Below are 17,316 nucleotides of genomic sequence, written 5' to 3'. Positions count from 1 at the left end.
TTGCATTTTTCCTGTTGGTCCCCGAGGAGGAGACCACATGTAGCAGCTTTCTCAGGCTTCAGCACATGTCCTGGACCAGGCGCCTGAAGACTGCAGAGCTTTGACTGACCGTGGAACAAAGACCTGACTGGTGCAGAGCACAGCAGGGGCAGAGGTGCCAGGGGGTTACCCTGCCCAGAAGCCTGGCTGAAGGTCAAGTTCCTCTGTTCCTGTAGCAGGACAACCTGCCCCCAGCCACCAGGGCCCCGCGTTCCAGGCTGGCCCTGCCAGGCCCAGCCCTGGCCCCAAGAGAGCCCTTTACCTTACCCCCGGCTCCTCTGGCTGAGCTTCTTCAAGAAGAGCCGCGTGACCTCGAGGGCCTCCTGCTCAGGCAGCAGCAGATTGCCAGAAGTGTTACAGTTCAGGTCAATCCAGTCCGTCCTCAGGGCTTGGAAGTCCACATTCCGGGCGCTGAAGGTCTGGTCCCAGTTGACTATTGGGTCAAACACAGGCACATACTCAAACACCTCACTCACATCCTCTTCCTCCTCTTCTTCTTCCCCTTCTTCCTCTCCTTCCACTGGTCCATCCTGATCTGCAGCCGCCACCTCCTCGTCTTCCGGCCACCTCTCTTTGGGGGCCAATCCATCACCTCTTCTCTGCTGTGCAATGTAGGAGTCCACTTGCTTCAGCCACTGGGACTGCTCCAGAGTCCTCCCAGGGTTACTTTTCGTGGGCCCAGGCCTCTTAATGAGAGGTAAGTCCTGCGCCAGGTGCCCAGGGGCCCACTTGTCAGGATGAGGTGAGTCTTGGCTGGGCACAGGGCTGAGCTTCTGCTTCCTCTTTTCTGGTTGCTGGACTCGGGCATTGCTGCTCCTCACTGGGAAGGGAGCAGTGGAATTTTGCTTGGGAAAAGGCACCTGCAGGTCCCCTGGAGGCTGGGCCAGGAGCTTCCGCAGGCTTCGAAGGTGGTAGTCAGTGGCATCCTGCCTGGGGGTGGAGGTAGGCATTTGTTTTCTCTCTTGTGTCTTGGGGTCCTGGTCATGGGAGGCAGGGGTCTCCTCTGCCACTTCTTCATACTGAGAGTCTTCTAGAAGATCATCCTCAAAACCTGTTGTTAATAATAACCATTCCTCATATCAGGAGTTTTCAACCTTTTCCCAAGATATACAAGACAGCTGATGATCGCCTGTGTGACAAACAGCAAGGGGTCCAGAGGGGGGCTAAATGGATCACACTTGTTGTGTGAGCCTGAATTTATATAACTGAATCTAACCTAGTTTATTACATAAAGTCTTTAAAAACCCATCTCTCAAAGTGCTGTGTGAAGACTGAGCGATATCAAATACACAAAGTGCCTGGTTCCTGTGAGCGGTCCAATAAACTGTCCTAGCCATGCTTTCATACCAAGAAGAAAGGCCCCAGGAAGACAAGGCGTCTCTACGGCAGAACTTCTTCAATGGTGTGCCAGGGACGGCAAGAGCCTCCACCGGCCCCCCTGACCCCTGCTGTTATCGAGTACCATGGTCTACATGGACCTTGGTAAAGAAAGCAAGAGTGGGAGTATGGTTCTCTACTCCCTTGGGTGCAAGGAGAGCCATGTAGTTAGGTGCTAAGTGCCTTGGAGGCAGGGCTGTGTGGTCTGCACTTTCCCAGAAACAGACTATGGTCACCCTCCTAGCCCGGAAGTCTCGGTGGTCGCTCTGTACCTGGTTGCTCTGGCCCTTGCTTCTCTGGCTGATCAATCTTGATGTACTCCTGGAAGCTGAACCTGCAGGGACAGGGATGTGTGGAAGGGTAACTGGTGCCCTGAGACTCAGTCCTGGGCAGAAGGAGGCTCCAAAGAGTGTGAGTGTGTGTGAGTGTGTGCATGCACATGGACGGGTATGCACGTGAGACATGCCCAGGAAGAACACAGGCTCCTTGGGCTGGAGGGCACACGTGGCCACTTTTGAGAACCCAGGCAGCCCCTTGTCTCCTGTTCTACCCCATCTGGGGCCACTTACCTGTCCTGGTAGTAGGCATTTTCCTGGTAGAAGCATTTGTTATGGGTTTCCATGTGGCTCAGGCGGGTGTAGTCATTGGGATAAACAAAGGACAGATGAATCTAGAGGTGGAGAATACAGAAGCAGGAGTAAGAGGTAGGATCCTGGAAGGAGCCATTTGGCTGGGGTTAATCACTGTTTCTGCCCTTGGAGCCCTGGGTGAACTACTGAGTTACACACCCCAGCATTCTCTCCTAGTCAGATATAATCCTGAGTCAAGATCCCTAGTTCACACCACCTAATCTTCCTGAGACCATCCCCTCCCTTCTGCCATCTGACCCTCTCCTACCTCCTCCCACAGCCTGAGCATCTTTTTTTTTTTTTGTACCGGGGAGTGAACTCGGGTCCTTGCGCTTGTAAGGCAGGCGGCAGAACCACTGAGCTAACTCCCCAGCCCTTGAGCATCCTTCTTCTTACTGACTACATTGCTTCCTCTGCTCCCTCTCACACAGCCTGAGGTTACTGTCAATACAAACTTTGCAATCATGCCCCTTCATGCTCTGGCTTCTGATGACTCCCATCTCCAGCTCTCCTAATCATTTTTAGATCTGCACAGATAATTTTCATTCTGCCTCTGTAGGCCACAAGTCCTCTAAAGCTAGTCCCCCCACCCCATGGTTCATTTTCTCAGGGCTCTGTCTGTGTGTTTCATAAATGCCACTGGCTGGCTGCGTGGCTGGAATGACCAAGCAGGACAGGGGGCAGTGTGACCCTCAGCGCAGTCCCTGGGCTGCCTGACATCACTGGAGCAGAGCTGAAGGTGGAGGTCCTGAGGCAGAGCACCCATTCCCAGGCTCCGCAGACAGACCATCCACTCACCCAGTGGGGCATGCAGGGAACCTCCCCTGTGAGGCCGTCCATCTGCCAGGCTGGGGCATGGGGAGAGCAATCAAGGCAGCGCCTTCCCTGCCCAGCCTCAAGCAGCCACCGGCTCCCGTCCCGTCACACCCAGGCCCAGACTTACAAAGCGCAGTCCCTGGTATCGCTGCAGAGGGAGCCCATCCACCAGGTAGCTGGGTTTGTAGGGACAATCAGGCAGGACGTGGCGGAGGTGGGACTTGGGGATCAGAGGCACTGGGGAGAATGAGGGAAGAGGACTGAAGGCGGAGACGAGTGTCTCCGTGGGCCTGGCTGGGGCCACACAGGCTTGCTGCGGAGGGCGAGGGCTGAGGGCCCGGGTCCTGAGAGGCCATCCTTTTGTATTCACTCTGGCACTTTCGGCCAATGGCTACGGGCAGAGGCTGCCAAACCAAGGCCGGCACCACTCCTGGGAGTGGGCATTCAAGGGACGGGCACAGCATGACTTCGGAGTCACTGCACACCGCAGGCCTCAGTACGGGCTAGGGACTTCCTTCCTCATGCAGGGCTGTGACTGGTTTCCTTCCACAGCCCAAATGCCCTGCTGCTTCCATTTGTCCTCTTCCTTAAAGGAAAGAGGAACATTGTCATCTTTTAAAATGTAAACACGTAAATATGACCGGGCTGGGATTGCAGCTCAGCTGTACAGCACATGCTTAGCATGCTCCAGGCCACAGGTTCTAGGCACCAAAAAACAAACAAAAAAGACAACGTATTTCTCAGTGAATAAAGAGCAGGAATCTTCTGGAAGACTCTGTTGTTTGTAGTGGAGGGACGTGCGAGGGCATGTGGATTCTAAGTCTATTTCTCGTCCTGGGTGGTGGTTACACGCACTCACTCTGTAAATTTTATAGAATTGCAAAACTAGACATTGACGTTTTTGTACTCTCTTGTATACTTGTTAAGTTTTATACTTCAAGGGAAAAAAAAGATTCTGTGACTTGAGGTACTGTGACACAACGAACGAGTCTCCTGAGTCTTTCCCGTCAACACCGAGAGACATGGCGGCATGCTGTCCCTCAGAATGGCAGACGCAGCGGAGGCCTTACCTCGATAGAGGGTGTCCCGAGGATCAGGCCGCAGCATGTCGGCTGGAGGCTGCTCGTCCACAGGGAGGGAGCTGGAGGAGCCTGCGTGGCTGGCTGCTGTCTGTGGGATGTGGCCCACTTCATCCATCCTTAAGATAGTCTCATCTAGTACCAGGGGGCAGAGGGGAAGGAAGCTGTGATCCCGGAAGAACCCAGATTTCTGCCTCTGAGGGACAACGAAGGGACTTGGGCCTGACTTCTGTATTCCAGCTCAGTCCCTCTTCCCAGAGAACTGTGGCTTCCACTAGCTAACTCCCCTTGATACCCTAAACCAGCCTTAGGGTTAGCCCAATTTTGCATAAATTGGAAAAAGTTACTTCTTCCTCAAATTACTGCTGATAGAAATTTTTCACTATATTTAAATTTATTTAATCAACACTTATATGCTTCTTTTCTTTCCTCCCTCACTCCCTTCGTTTCTTTCTTCCTGCTAGGCATTGAACCTAGGACCTCAAGCAAGTTAACTAAACGCTTTACCACTGAGCTACACCCCAGCCTTCAGGTACCATTCTAAGTATTTTATAAGTATTAGTTCATTTATTCTTCAAAGATACCATATAACTTATGTACAGGCAGAATAACCCATATCCACAATGTCTGGGACCAGAAGTGCTTCAATTTGGTTTTCAAACAAAAACATCTGGCAAAATTTCGTTTGCCAACTCTACATCAGATAACAAACACAAATGTGGCCATCTTTCCAAAGCAGTGAACAAATTAAGTTCGTGAACTGAGGAACCACCGTATCTGTGGAGGCTTCCACCGGCTGAAAATCCCCAATCTAAACACTCATCAGGTGTTCAAAGAGTTTTTGATTTCAGCCAATTGAATTTCCAAATTAGGAACACTCAAATGGTACTACTTCTGTTTTACTGACTTTGGTAGACAGAATCTAAGTAAGGTGCCTAAGATCACAGAAGTGATAAGTAGGAGAGCCGACTCCAAACCCAGCCAATCAGCCTCTTGAATCTTGAGTGCAAACCAAAGACTATGGTGAACACGGGATCAACCTCTGGTCTTTTTATCCTCAGCCCATTCACATCGACCTCCTCCCTGTTCTGACCAAACCACCCGGAGGCTGGCTGCCTGTCTGCCTGTCTGCCCTCTGCCTATGGAACTCATTTGTCTGCAGTCCCAGGTAGGGTCACAGAGCCCTCCCATGCCCAGGCTGGCTGCCTCGGCCACCCTACTGTGTGTCCTCTGAACTCCACTCTGCCTCGCCTTCCCTTGGTTCATATTGAACATGTGACTCCCAGCACACCTCCTTCCTCTGTACCAACCAGCAGCTCACAGCCTAGCCCTCTGACTTTGTGGCCTCTTGTTTTGTCACTAGCAACTTTCTCCCATCAGCCTTGCCAACACACACACATACACACACACTTTCACACACACATACAAACAGTTCTCCAGTCTCCCTGCCTTTCACACTGTCCCTTGAGGGACTAACTCTGCCTATTTTTTTTTTTTTTTTTTTTTCCCGTGCTGCTGATTGAACACAGAGCATTGCATGCTCGGCTTTGGGGGTCTAACTCTGTCTTTTTTTTTTTTTTTTTTGTCTTCCAGTGCTGCTGATTGAACACAGAGCATTGCACATGCTAGGCAAGCAGTCCAGCACTCAGCTATAACCCTAGCCCCACAGTTTTTTGTGTAGCCCATAGACATAGGTCTTGCTGAGGAGGTAACAAGGAGTGAAAAGTTCAACTGAAAAGCTCATTTCCCTGCACACTTAAAGTAGGTGAACTGCACATTTGAACTATAGTTACAAAGAGGGGACCGGTCTCACTGATGGTGATTTTGTCTATATTTTCTTGTCCTAGGGATTGAACACAAGGCCCTATACCGAATTACATCCCCAGCCCTTCTTTTATTTTATACTTTGAGACAGGGTCTCACTAAGTTCCTAAATTGCCCAAGATGGGCTTGAACTTGCGATTCTCCTCTCTCAGCCTCCCAGAGTGCCGGGATTACAGCTGTCTGCCCACACTTGGCTTGTTTAGTTTTTGTGGCACTGGGCATCGAACTCAGAGAGCACTGAGCTACAAAAAAATAAATAAATACATTTTAAATTTTGAGACAGGCTCTCAGTAAATCGCCCAGGACAATCCTCCTGACTCGGCACCACCACTCAACTCAGCCTTCCCTAGGTTTGTAATCTCCAGTGAGGCTCAAGTCCCTGGGTCCCCTTGCAGTTGTATTTGAAATGTCCTACATGGCTGGAGAAGGGCATTTTTCTGAGCCGAGGGCTTCTAGCACATTCCCAAAGGGGTTATGGGCCCCAGAGAGTGGAGGACCCGGCCCCTCAGTTCCACTCTGCTCTGGGCTTCCTTCACCCCACCCTAGCACCCTGCACATCGGCCCCCATCCCACTCCTCTAAGCCCGCCCCGAGCAGGCGGAGTCCGGCGTGGGCACCCTGCCTCCACTCACTTGTGAAGAGGGACAAGGAAGAGGAGTCGATGATAGCGAACTTAGCTCCAGGCTCATTCCGCCGCCACTGCAAGGGGAGAGAGGGTGGGAGTGGGAAGGGTAGGGGAAAGGAAATAAGGGACAAGAAAAAATAGGAGAAAAGGAAAAAATGGAAGTAAAGTGTTTGTAAACGGGGAGGGGAGGGGGGTGTGAAGGGAGGGCAGGGACAAGGGGAAAAAATGAGAACCAAGACCTGTCACGTAGAGGTACAAGATCCCAATGATGAATGTACTGTACTGTATACTTAAAAAGTGCCGATAAACTCAATAAGATAAAAAGAGAGAGAGGAGAGAGGGTGGATGTGGGAGGCTGGAGGTCTACACTAGGGACTGGGCTGTGGGACTGGGAGAGGCAGAGCGGGTGGGGGGAAGGGGAAAAAATGAGAACCAAGACCTGTCACGTAGAGGTACAAGATCCCAATGATGAATGTACTGTACTGTATACTTAAAAAGTGCCGATAAACTCAATAAGATAAAAAGAGAGAGAGGAGAGAGGGTGGATGTGGGAGGCTGGAGGTCTACACTAGGGACTGGGCTGTGGGACTGGGAGAGGCAGAGCGGGTGGGGGGGTGCTCACCGCGACCTCCACGTGGTCGGTGCCCTCGCCGTTCTGCTTGTGCAGCACCTCGAAGTAGTACCTGCGTGAGGCGGCCAGGCTGGCGGGAGAGCAGGGAGGGCACTGTCACCTCGGCTGGGCCACTCTGTCCCCCATCTGCCTGCACTGGGAGCCCAGGAACACGTCATTCAGCCCTAGGGGTAGAGTCCCCACCACTAACACATGGCCTTGGCTCTTTCCTGTCAGGCAGGCAGTGATAGTACTTACTTCACAGGGTGATGAGGAACCCCACGAAACCATAACTACAGTTGCCTTACAGAGTCGCTATTTCCCAGCAGTGTGCAAGTACTTTACGTACAATAACCCACTGTCTGGTTATAGATGAGGACGCTGAGGCACAGACATTTCTGATAATTTACGCAGTCACCTGGTGGTAAGTGGTGGCCCAGGCAGTCTTGTCTCAGAGCCCACATCTGGTGGGCGTGCAGCAGCGCTCCGTGGGGAGCTCGGCAGTGTGCCGCCTGTGTGCCTGTGACCACCAGGTGGCGCTCCGAAGTCAGAGAACTTCCCCTTCCCAGCGTGCTAAAGCGAGGTCAGCTACTCTAGGCGGGAAAGGTCTTGCTGTTCCTCCCTATAAAGACTTCTAGCACCCCGGGAGGGCAGCACTGTCCAGGGCGTTTCAGGGTATAGATATGGGCGTTTCAGGGATGGCGATGGGAAGGGCAAGGACTAGGAGAGAGGAGACTTTTTTCCTAGACTTGTCACTAGATAGGTGTGTGAGCTTCAGTAAGTCACAGCCCTCCTGGGCCTCAGTTTCCTCATCTGTAAAATGAGGAAGGACAGGCCAGATTTTTGCAAGCCACAGACTCTGCATACCCAGGAAGTGTGGATGCTGGGCTCCCTGAACCCGTGAGACAGGAAGGCTTCATCATGGAGAGCCCCCCGCCCCCAGGGTTTAAGCAGAGGTGGCATCAGCACCAAAGGGGCTCAGAAGAAGGCCTGCCTGTCCCAGCCTCCCACTCACCTCACTGGCTTGGAAATTTGACTCCGAAACTTTCCAAACTCTCCAGGGGCGGTCCACTCCTTCCCAGTCTAGAGTATGGGGAAGAGGGGGGACCACAAAGGGCAGTGGTGAGCGGAGAGGACGGAGCAGAAAGGAGACCAGTGGGAAGGACACAGAGGATGTGGCTACCCAGAGACGGTGTCTCCCAGGCCTGACTGTGCTCCTCACTCTGCCCAGGCCTCCCCTCTGAAGCACTGGCAGGCTCTGCTTCTCACTGCCTTCACAGCAGCAATGCCAACAGTCACGGGAGCCTCCCGATGGACCTGTGCCTCCCCAGTGACCAGCCCAGGGCAGTGGGAGAGTCAGGCTGCCCTGACCTACCTGGCCCACACTGGCCAGCAGCTGAAGGCCTGAGACCTGGTCATCACGGCTCAGCCAGAATTCTGCGTTGTCATCTGCAGCAATGGCAAACTGGATTTTCCCTGGCGGGCAGGGAAGAGAGTAAAGGTGAGAGTAGGGAGGGCCCAACGTAGGGGGTTGAAGGCCACATGCAGTGCTGAATTTGGTACTAAATTCTGCTCTGGTCCCTCTCCGCACAGTGGGGATTTCTGGATCCTTGGGGACAGTGTGAAGTTGGAGATGACTCCCAAGGACCAGCCAGTCCAGACTGTAGAAAGGGAGGTAAAGCCTCAGCCTGAGGGAACTGGGTGAGACCTTGCATGCCTCTGTTTCCCTTCTCCAGCTGATGATGGACCAACAGGCTCCAGTCAGTCCAGGCTTACTTCCCAGTTACAGGGTTATATTCTCTGAGTTTCCCTCCAAAACTCTGGGGTGGGAAACACGATGAGGCTTTGGGATTGCCTCACCATCGGTGAAGGGATGCAGGTAGCCAAAGATGCGGAGGCCATAGTTGGTCCATTTGGGGGACACAGCCAGCTTCCTCAGGGTTGTGCGGATCTATCATAAGAAAGAGGAAAAATGATTACCTAGAAGCAGGAAGAGAAATTGGCCCATCTGGAGCTGATGGGAAGACCAGGAAAGGAGCTACACAGAAAGAACCAGTGGTGCGGCTGGGCGAGTGGAGCGCAGGCTAGATTCCACCAGCTCCCAATGCCACTGCATCAGGGTGACCCCGTACTGTGCACAACACACACACAGCTGTGGGTGGTGGCCCTGGGTAAACTATACTGAGAACCATGATGGCAGCCTCAACTGAAATGGTGCCATGGATGGTAGAGAAATTGAAAGAACCCCTGGGAAGGAAACAAAGGGAGATATTTTGGGCAGAAGAAAAGAGGACCCAAGAGACAAAGAAAGGAATGTTGTCCAGAAAAGAGGCAAGAAAACATGAGGAAGACAGAGAGGGAGACGAGAGACAGGAGTGGGCAGAGGAGTTAAGTGGAGAGAAGCAGGCGCAGGGCACCACAGGCACTCACGTGCGGGTAGAGGGGAAAATGCAGGTTCCTCCTCAGCTGCTGGATGGAGCTGCCACACCAGTCTTCAAACACATGAAGGTTGGCGTGGCCCTGGAACTGCAGGGCAGGACAGAACTTAGGTCACTGGGGTGTGCTTGGAGGGGACTCAGACCCCAGCCCCTTCTTCTCTGTGCTTCCTGGATGCCACATGGTGAGCAGCCTCTGTCACCGTGATGCACTGTGTCACACCAGGGACAAGGGACGGTGGACTCACACTTTTCCTCCTTGTAAGTTCATTAGCTCAGGTATTTTTATCACAAGGATGGAAAGCTAATGAACACAATTCCCATGGCCTGGCGCACACACACACACACACACACACACACACACACACACACACACTTCATGTTCCTCCCATGCAAGAGGTGGCTGGCTTGAATTCCCCAGGAGAGGGAGTGACAGCCATAACAGACAGAGATGGTAGTAGGAGTGGGAGGGAAGAGATGGATTTCAGGGGTAGGGGGTGGGGGGATGCTGCCTGTCCTGCCCTGCCCCTGAGCCTAAGGAAGGGAGAGCCCCACAGCTGTCTACTGTTGAAACCTTATCCACCCAGTGGTCTCCAGCCTGCCTGGGGGAGCAGCTGGGAAAGGCTGCAGGAAGCATGTGGGAACCATCGTGGTGCACGGTGGGAAAAGGCTACCGATCCCAGCACTCAGAGGCCTCTCAGGCAGCCCACAGGTAGAGGCAGAAGTGTCCTCCCTCTCCCTTCAAGCGGTGGTAGTGGACAGGGACAGGACTGGGCTTGGTGGCCCACTTCTCCTTTCTGAAGACAGAGCCGCAGCAGGACCAGCCCTCTGGGTGGCCAGGAGGGCTGAAGTTTGACAGGAAAGGGAAGCAGGGATGCTGCTCCAATTGACCAGAGTTTCAGATGACCCTGTCTCCTGTCTCTGCTTTCTCTCCTCTGCCACCCTTGCCCTCGGCTGCACTTCTGAGCTGCGGGGCCTGGGGCCTCCGTGACTCTACCCAAACAGACTCTGCTGTCCGTCCCGCTGTGGCCCATCCGGTCAGAGCTGCCCCTAAGAAGACGGGGCAGAGGTGAGAGAGAGCACCAGATGATACTCAAACCGAAGGAAGTGGCAAGGGCCTTCCGCAAGAGCTAGGGGAGGGAAGGGCTGGGAGGGCACGGGGAACGCAGAGGTCCAAGGCGGGCTGGTGGCCTGGCCACGGCCTCACAGCCAGACCCAGAGGAGACACAGGACAGCCTGTCACGCCTTGATCCTGCAGCAGCTTAGTGCATCCTGACACTAACTAGCCTGGTCAGTGCTAGGAATGTGGGGTGCTGGGAAGCAGCCACGGCTTCCAGGAATATGGGGGGAGACTAGGGAGAGGACAGGGAACAAGGGCTGTGGTAGGTGGGAGGCAGTCTAAGGCTCCAGGGAAGGAAAGAATGGGGACATTGTGCTACTTGAGTAGAAAAATTCCTCAAGTCCAGTCTATAAGACTCAGTTGTCTCTTCCAAATGGCCCGCTTTCTGCCCACTCTCTGGAGACTTTAAGGGCAGCGTACTCTGATCCCTAGAAATGCAGTGGGAGGCCGTGGCAGATGCTTGTCACCAGAGAAGGGTACAGGCCAGAGGCCACGGGGGGTTTGGGCAGGAAGGGAGGGTGCTGTCCCCACTCTTAGGACAAGGAAACAGGGAGGGTGGGCAAGCTGCTCCAGGGTCTAGGCCTGCCCACCACGCTTCCCCAGCCCTGGGCTGCTGCAGGGCGTCTCAGGGACACCCGGGCCCTATTGGTGGCCACACCAGGACTTGTGTTGCTTCGCGTTTTGGGAGACTACATCTGGCAGGGCAAAGGCCCCCGGAAGGTGCCTTGGAACACCAGGGCATGTGTACCTTTGTTTCCGAACTTCCAGTTTAAAGCAGTGAAAGCAAGGTAGAGTGGTGCACACCTGTAATTCTAGCCCTTTGGGAGGCTAAGGCAGAAGGATGGCAAGTTCCAGCCCAGCTGGGTGAATGAGTGAGACCCATCTCAAAAGAAAAGGTGGGGCGGGATGTAACTCAGTGTGAAGATGTTGCTCCAGTGTGAGAAAAGAGAAAGTACTGGAGAAAATCTATGTCAGAACAGGCTCGCTTCAGAGGTAACGATACTGCAGCCCAGAGACATAAACTGACTCTGCTGGAAGCGAGGAGGGTGAATGGGCTGCATGTCAGGAGGGTGAGTCCAGCCTGGGGGTGCTCACCCTGGACGTGCCCTGTTATCCAGCTGCACCGCCTGGCTGGGCTTGCCAGGCCTGCAGAACTGCCCCTGCGTGGGTCTCAGGCTCTTCCCTGCACTGACTCCCCTTCCTGCCTCCCAAATTTTCCTGATCAAGTCACTCTGCTGTCTCAACTGTCAAGCGCCTTTAGAATAAGCTGTTCTCCCCTGACTGACCTACCTTTCCAGCCTTGCCTGTGACCACACCCGTACTCCACCCACACCAAACTCCCTGCCTTTGCCAAAAATTTACTGCTGTTTGACTTCTCCAAGCTTTTACAACACTTGTACCGTTTGCTAGTTGGAAGGCCCTTCCCTTTCTTCTCCACATGGAGAGCTCCTATTTCTCCTTCAAAGCTCTTCTCAAACATTCCCCATGTAGGCCTTCTGTCTTCCCCTGTGTTCATTTCTTTGGATCTCAATTATTTGAATGAACAAATGCTTGCAGAAGCTGATCCCGGAGCAATGGGTCCCTGTATTTATTCTATAAGCACTGAGAGCTTTGCATCAGTTAAAGATGGAAAAGGGGATGTGGCTCAGAGGTAGAGCATGATGGGGGCCTTGGGTTCAAACTCCAGCATCGAAAAAAAAAAAAAAAAAAAAAAAAAGATAGAAAAGAAGCTGTCCTGTAAGGACACAGACATGGGAAGGTCAGAAGCCCATGGTGAGTGTGAGCAGTAAGTGACCTTGCTGTGCCAGGCTGATGCTCATTTGCTTTCTTGCCCATAAACCCAGCATACCTAGCAGGCAGCTCAGCTTGGTGAGGCCTCATTGCAGAAAAACAGAGGCTAAGCCCTGCGCCTCAATACAGCAGACTCCTGCTCAGAGTTGGGAGAAATTTGACCTACTTTGTTTTCTGGGGTGGTGGTGCTGGGGAAAGATCTAGAGCCTTGCGGATGCTGGGCAAGCCCTCTACCACTGAACCACACCCCAGCCCTGACCAGCTCTTGATGTGAGAAATCTCCCTATGGAATGGAAGCAACCAGGTGCCATGAAGGCAAGGATAACTCTGGAGTTGGAGGAAGGCCAGAAGAAGTCCATCTAGTGCAATCCTAACGCATGAAATATCCCTGTTCTAACAGAAGGTTTGTAAATGAACTTGATGTGTCATAGGTATCTCACTAAGGTGACCAAAGCATATAAGAATATAAGACAAACTATGATGGCAGTGATTTTGGGCTCTGAAAACAGCAAAACCTGATCCACACAAAAACTTGTACACAAATGTTATTCAAATTAGCCTCCCCAAAGCAACAATCCAAATGTTGTCCAACAGAGGAATAGGTAATAAAATCTGATCAGCCAGGCATGGTGGTGCATGCCTGTAATCCCAGCAGTTGGAAAGCTGAGGCAGGAGGATCTTAAATTCAAGGCCAGACTAGGCTATACGATGAGTTCGAGGCCAGCCTGAACTACACAGTGAGACCTGGTCTCATATAACTAACTATTGATCTACTGCTCTCACCCTCAGAAACCTTCATGCCAGGAAGTACACAGGCAGGCCAAAGTCAGGAGGAGAGCAGAGGGCCAAGCAAACTACTAGCTTGTGTACCATGGAGAGACCAAGGAGCAGAACCCAGAAACACAGGCAGGGAGCCGGTGTAGTCGGGAGAGCACAAGCCACTGTCTAGACCTTGTGTCTTCATAGATGTAGCCCTTCCATCACCTGCGTCACCTTGCTCATCCCAAACAATCCCTGTTGGCTACTTGTCCTGGACCTGGGAGGTTCAGTTCTCGGCCATGGCCTAGCGTATCACAAATACAATAAGTCATCCTTTCTGCTGTCTTATGCAGCAACTTATCAGCCACATTAAGCAATGAAACATAGATACCTGTCTCAACATGAACAAACTTCGAAAACATCATATGAAGTGAAAAAATCCAGCCACACAGGACCACACATGATACAGTCCCACTTGTGTGCAATGTCCAGAATAGGCAAATCCAGAGGCAGAAAGCAGATGACTGTTTGCCAAGGACTAGGGGTTGAGGTAATGAGGAGGGATGGCCAGGGATGGCATTGGTTCTCTGAAATGAAATGTACTAAGGCTGACTCTGATGGACATACAATCTGTGGGTGTACCCAAAGCACAATTTAAGTAGGTGGATGGCACGAAATGTGAATTATACCTCAAGAGAACTACAAAAAATTACACAGGGCCCTGAGTTTGAGCCCCAGCAGTGCAAAAGAAAGAAAGGGGGAGAAAAAGACAAAAGAAAGTCTGAAAACAAGAATCTGTGTCGCTGCTCTCTCCATAAGCAAGAGACACTGCCTTCCCAAAGCCCATACAAATAACCCACAAACACTGTGACTTGCTTTGATCTGGCTGTACTCACCAATTTCTTCTGTAACTCTTTTGAGTCTTGGAGGGAATGGGCTGGGTAAGTATTTCGGTCAGTGGATCTGTCCACTGACTGACAAATGAATAGGTTGGCATTAGGGTTTGTTAGTATCTTGTGATTTCAGTGCATATAAGTAAGTTTGGTTTTTTTGTTGTTTTGTTTTGTTTTGTTTTGTTTCTGTGGTACTGGAGATGGAACCCAGGGGCACTTTAGTGTTGAGCTACATCCTTGGCCCTTTTAATCTTTTATTTTGAGACAAGTTTAATTTGCTCATGCTGGGGTCAAACTTGCAATGCTCTGGCCTCAACTTCCCAAGTAATTACTTTCCAAGGAATTACGGGTATGCATCACCACAGCTCACTATGAATATGTTTTTGAGAACGGCTACTCCATGAAACGAGGCCCCAGCCATCCAATGTGATCAGTCCCTCTGTAACACACCATGGAGATGTCCCAGAGACTGAGCAGCCAGCCAAAGCCTGGGGAGGAAACAGTGCAAGAAGAGACCCTGGCCACCCTTTCCCTATTCTGTCCTTGCTCACCTTTAGAGCAGGGCTATATATGAACTCTGTGGCCCTGCGTGAGGAAGTCAACCTCGCTGAGGCAGTACCTAAAGAAAGGGGGTAAGAGTATAATCTGAGAGCTCCTGGCTGCTAGGAGATGTTCAATAAATGATCTACATAGCCAACCTGGGAACTTCCTAGTGAAACGGTTGTCAAAGGAAGAAGACAGGTGGAGAGATGTGGGCAGAGGTGCCTGTGACGTGCAGGGTGAGAACCAGCTCCAGTGCTGGAGCCCTGGGAAGGTGTAAGGTGGTAGCTTCCTGACCTCTCTGGGGCTTGTTCTCCATGCTGGTGAAGTAAAGGGACTCAGACTGGGGTGGGTTCTGTGTAGAGCCGTAACCTCACACAGTGGGAGCTGGGTTCCAGCACCACCACCAACAAAACAAAATAGACTAAAGCACAGGATCAGCAATTCCCTGAAGATCCATGAAGACTAATGAAGATTTCTGAGCTACTTTTAATATATAGAAAAATGAAATCAACAGAAATTGGTTATTCACCACCAAAAGGTCCCCCCACACATGCATTAGAATATCAAGTATTTTTTGAGCCAGGCGTGGTGACACACACCTATAATCTCAACACTCTGAAGACAAGGCAGGAGGATCACAAATTGGAGCCCAGCCTAGACAACTTAGCAAGACCTTGTCTCAAAAAAAAAAAAAATTTTAAGGGCCGGGGGATTTAGCTCAGTGGCGCCACACCTGCCTTGCAAGCACAAGACCCTGAGTTTGATCCCCAGTACCGGAAAAAAAAAATTTTTTTTAAAGAGCCGAGAATGTTGCTCATATGAAGGCTCTAGGTTCAATCCCCAGTACCACAAGAAAAAGAGAAAGAAAAATTAATCTTATTTTAATTACTGCTTACTATTTGTAAGTTTTGTAATTATATATTCATATATACATTTATAGCCCTTACTGAAAAAAAGTGAGGAAATTAGTTATCATTAAATATGGAATGGTAATAAAGAACAAGAAAATAGATTCATTCATAGGAAAATGGATACATATTGAAGATATACTCCTAAGTGAAATAAATAAGTCACACATGTGTAAATACCGAATAGTTTCTCTGGTGTGAATAATCTGCAATAATACATAAGATCCTAATAAGATTACTGACATTTAGAAATGGGAAGAAAGGAGCTAAAGGTGTAGGGAAGGTGGATGGGTAGGGGAAGGGTAATAAGGGAAAAGAAAAAAATGTGAGATAATGAAAAGATGAAAATAAAGTGTTTGTAGATGGGGAGGGGAGGAGGAGGTGAAGGGAGGGCAGGGACAAGGGGAAAAAATGAGAATCAAGAACTGTTATGTAAAGGTACAAGATCCCAACAATGAATGTAACTCTACTGTATCCCTAAAATGTACCAATAAACTCAATTAAAGCTGAAAAAAATATATAGACTGGTATGTTGCTATCTTTAAAAATAATTAGCTCATCAAGAAAAATGACCCAGGGCCGGGGATTTAGCTCAGTGGTTCCACCACCTGCCTCGAAAGTGCCAGATCCTGTGTTTGATCCCCAGTAACCCCCCAAAAAAGAAAAGAAAAATGACTCAAGCTGCCCTTAAAAGAGAGAAAGGTGGATCACCAAACCAGATGATTTTTAAGGCAACTTCTTTTCAAAATACTGTCTCCAGGTAGGGTGAGGAGCAGTGAACTAATGATGTCACCTTGTGCAGGTATGCCAGAGTTGTAATCCATCCTCCCTGGGGCTTTACAAAGAGGCAGTCTGCCAGTGTGGACAACCTAGCTTCACTCCGAGCACAGTCCTTCCTCCTTCACTGCGCCTCACAGCAAGTGAGTGGACCGGAAACCAAACCACCCAGGCCGATGAGATCCCTCCAGGATAGGGGTGAGCAAAGACACTGGGCTGGCCCATACTCCCAAGCCAAGAGAAGTGGTCTGTGTCCACAGGCAGCAAGACAAAGAGATCCTGGCTTCTAATATGAGAAATCCAAAGTATAAATAAACTAAGGAGCAAAATAAAAGAAAAATAGGAAATAGGGAGATAGAACATTTGCAAATGGGAAGGGGACCAAGAGATGAAGGGAGGAGGGAAGGAGGGGAGGGGAAGAGGAAGTGAAAAGAACTGAGATGTGTTATATACAGGGACCAACTCCCCACAAGGAATACAGTCATTATGTACTGCCGATGTGTACTAATAAAAATTTTATAATTAAAATTAAAAATTCAATAATTAATTTTTTAAAAACTGGCTTCTAAACCAGTCATAAGCTGGGCATGTTGGTGCACGCCTATAATACCTGCACTCAGGAGATTGAGGCAGGAGGATGGCTATGAGTTTGAGGCAAGGTTGAGCTACATAGTGAGTTCAAAGCCTGTATTATATAGGGAGACCCTCTCTTAAGATAAATACACACATACCTACAGACATAAACAAGTCATAGCATCTGAACACCAAAGTTAACATTTTCAACCTCAAAGCACCATGCTACCAGAGTCTTGGCACAAGCATTTACTAAAAGTAATTTGTGCATGATCATTAATTTCCCTGAGTTTCTGTTTTTCGATCAAAAGAAAAAGAATATCAAAGCCTACAAGTAAAAGTTAGCATGATGCCTATGTTTTGTTTTGCCATTTTGCAGCAATGAGGGCTGAACTCAGTCTCAGTCATGCCAGACAATGCTCTACCACTCAGCTAAGCTCTCAGCCCAATGTTTTTATTTTCTCCTCCTCCTCCTCCTTCTCTTCCTCCTCTTATTCTTTTTTTTTTTTTTTTAAATAA

General features: G+C 50.4%; 1 protein-coding gene across 1 annotated transcript in view; it reads right to left on the bottom strand.

Annotated features, from left to right (window-relative positions):
* Positions 1-233: 233 nt before the first annotated feature.
* B4galnt3 (beta-1,4-N-acetyl-galactosaminyltransferase 3) overlaps positions 234-17,316 on the bottom strand; it is a 43,844-nt gene continuing 26,761 nt past the window's right edge. The window contains exons 4-14 of the mRNA XM_010630340.3: positions 9,429-9,524; positions 8,859-8,949; positions 8,374-8,474; positions 8,014-8,081; positions 7,011-7,089; positions 6,396-6,462; positions 3,932-4,075; positions 2,989-3,098; positions 1,986-2,086; positions 1,689-1,750; positions 234-1,090 (exon numbers count right to left, since the gene is read on the bottom strand). Coding sequence (XP_010628642.1) covers positions 303-1,090; positions 1,689-1,750; positions 1,986-2,086; positions 2,989-3,098; positions 3,932-4,075; positions 6,396-6,462; positions 7,011-7,089; positions 8,014-8,081; positions 8,374-8,474; positions 8,859-8,949; positions 9,429-9,524 — 1,707 coding nt within the window. The 3' untranslated portion in view covers positions 234-302. The remainder of the gene's footprint in view (positions 1,091-1,688; positions 1,751-1,985; positions 2,087-2,988; positions 3,099-3,931; positions 4,076-6,395; positions 6,463-7,010; positions 7,090-8,013; positions 8,082-8,373; positions 8,475-8,858; positions 8,950-9,428; positions 9,525-17,316) is intronic.

The sequence above is a fragment of the Fukomys damarensis genome, unplaced genomic scaffold (genome assembly GCF_012274545.1).
Source record: "Fukomys damarensis isolate Sample0158 unplaced genomic scaffold, DMR_v1.0_HiC HiC_scaffold_5, whole genome shotgun sequence".
NCBI classification, from domain to species: Eukaryota; Metazoa; Chordata; class Mammalia; order Rodentia; family Bathyergidae; genus Fukomys; species Fukomys damarensis.
The sequence above is the reverse complement of the archived record's forward strand: the minus strand, read 5'-3'. Positions and strand labels throughout refer to the sequence as shown.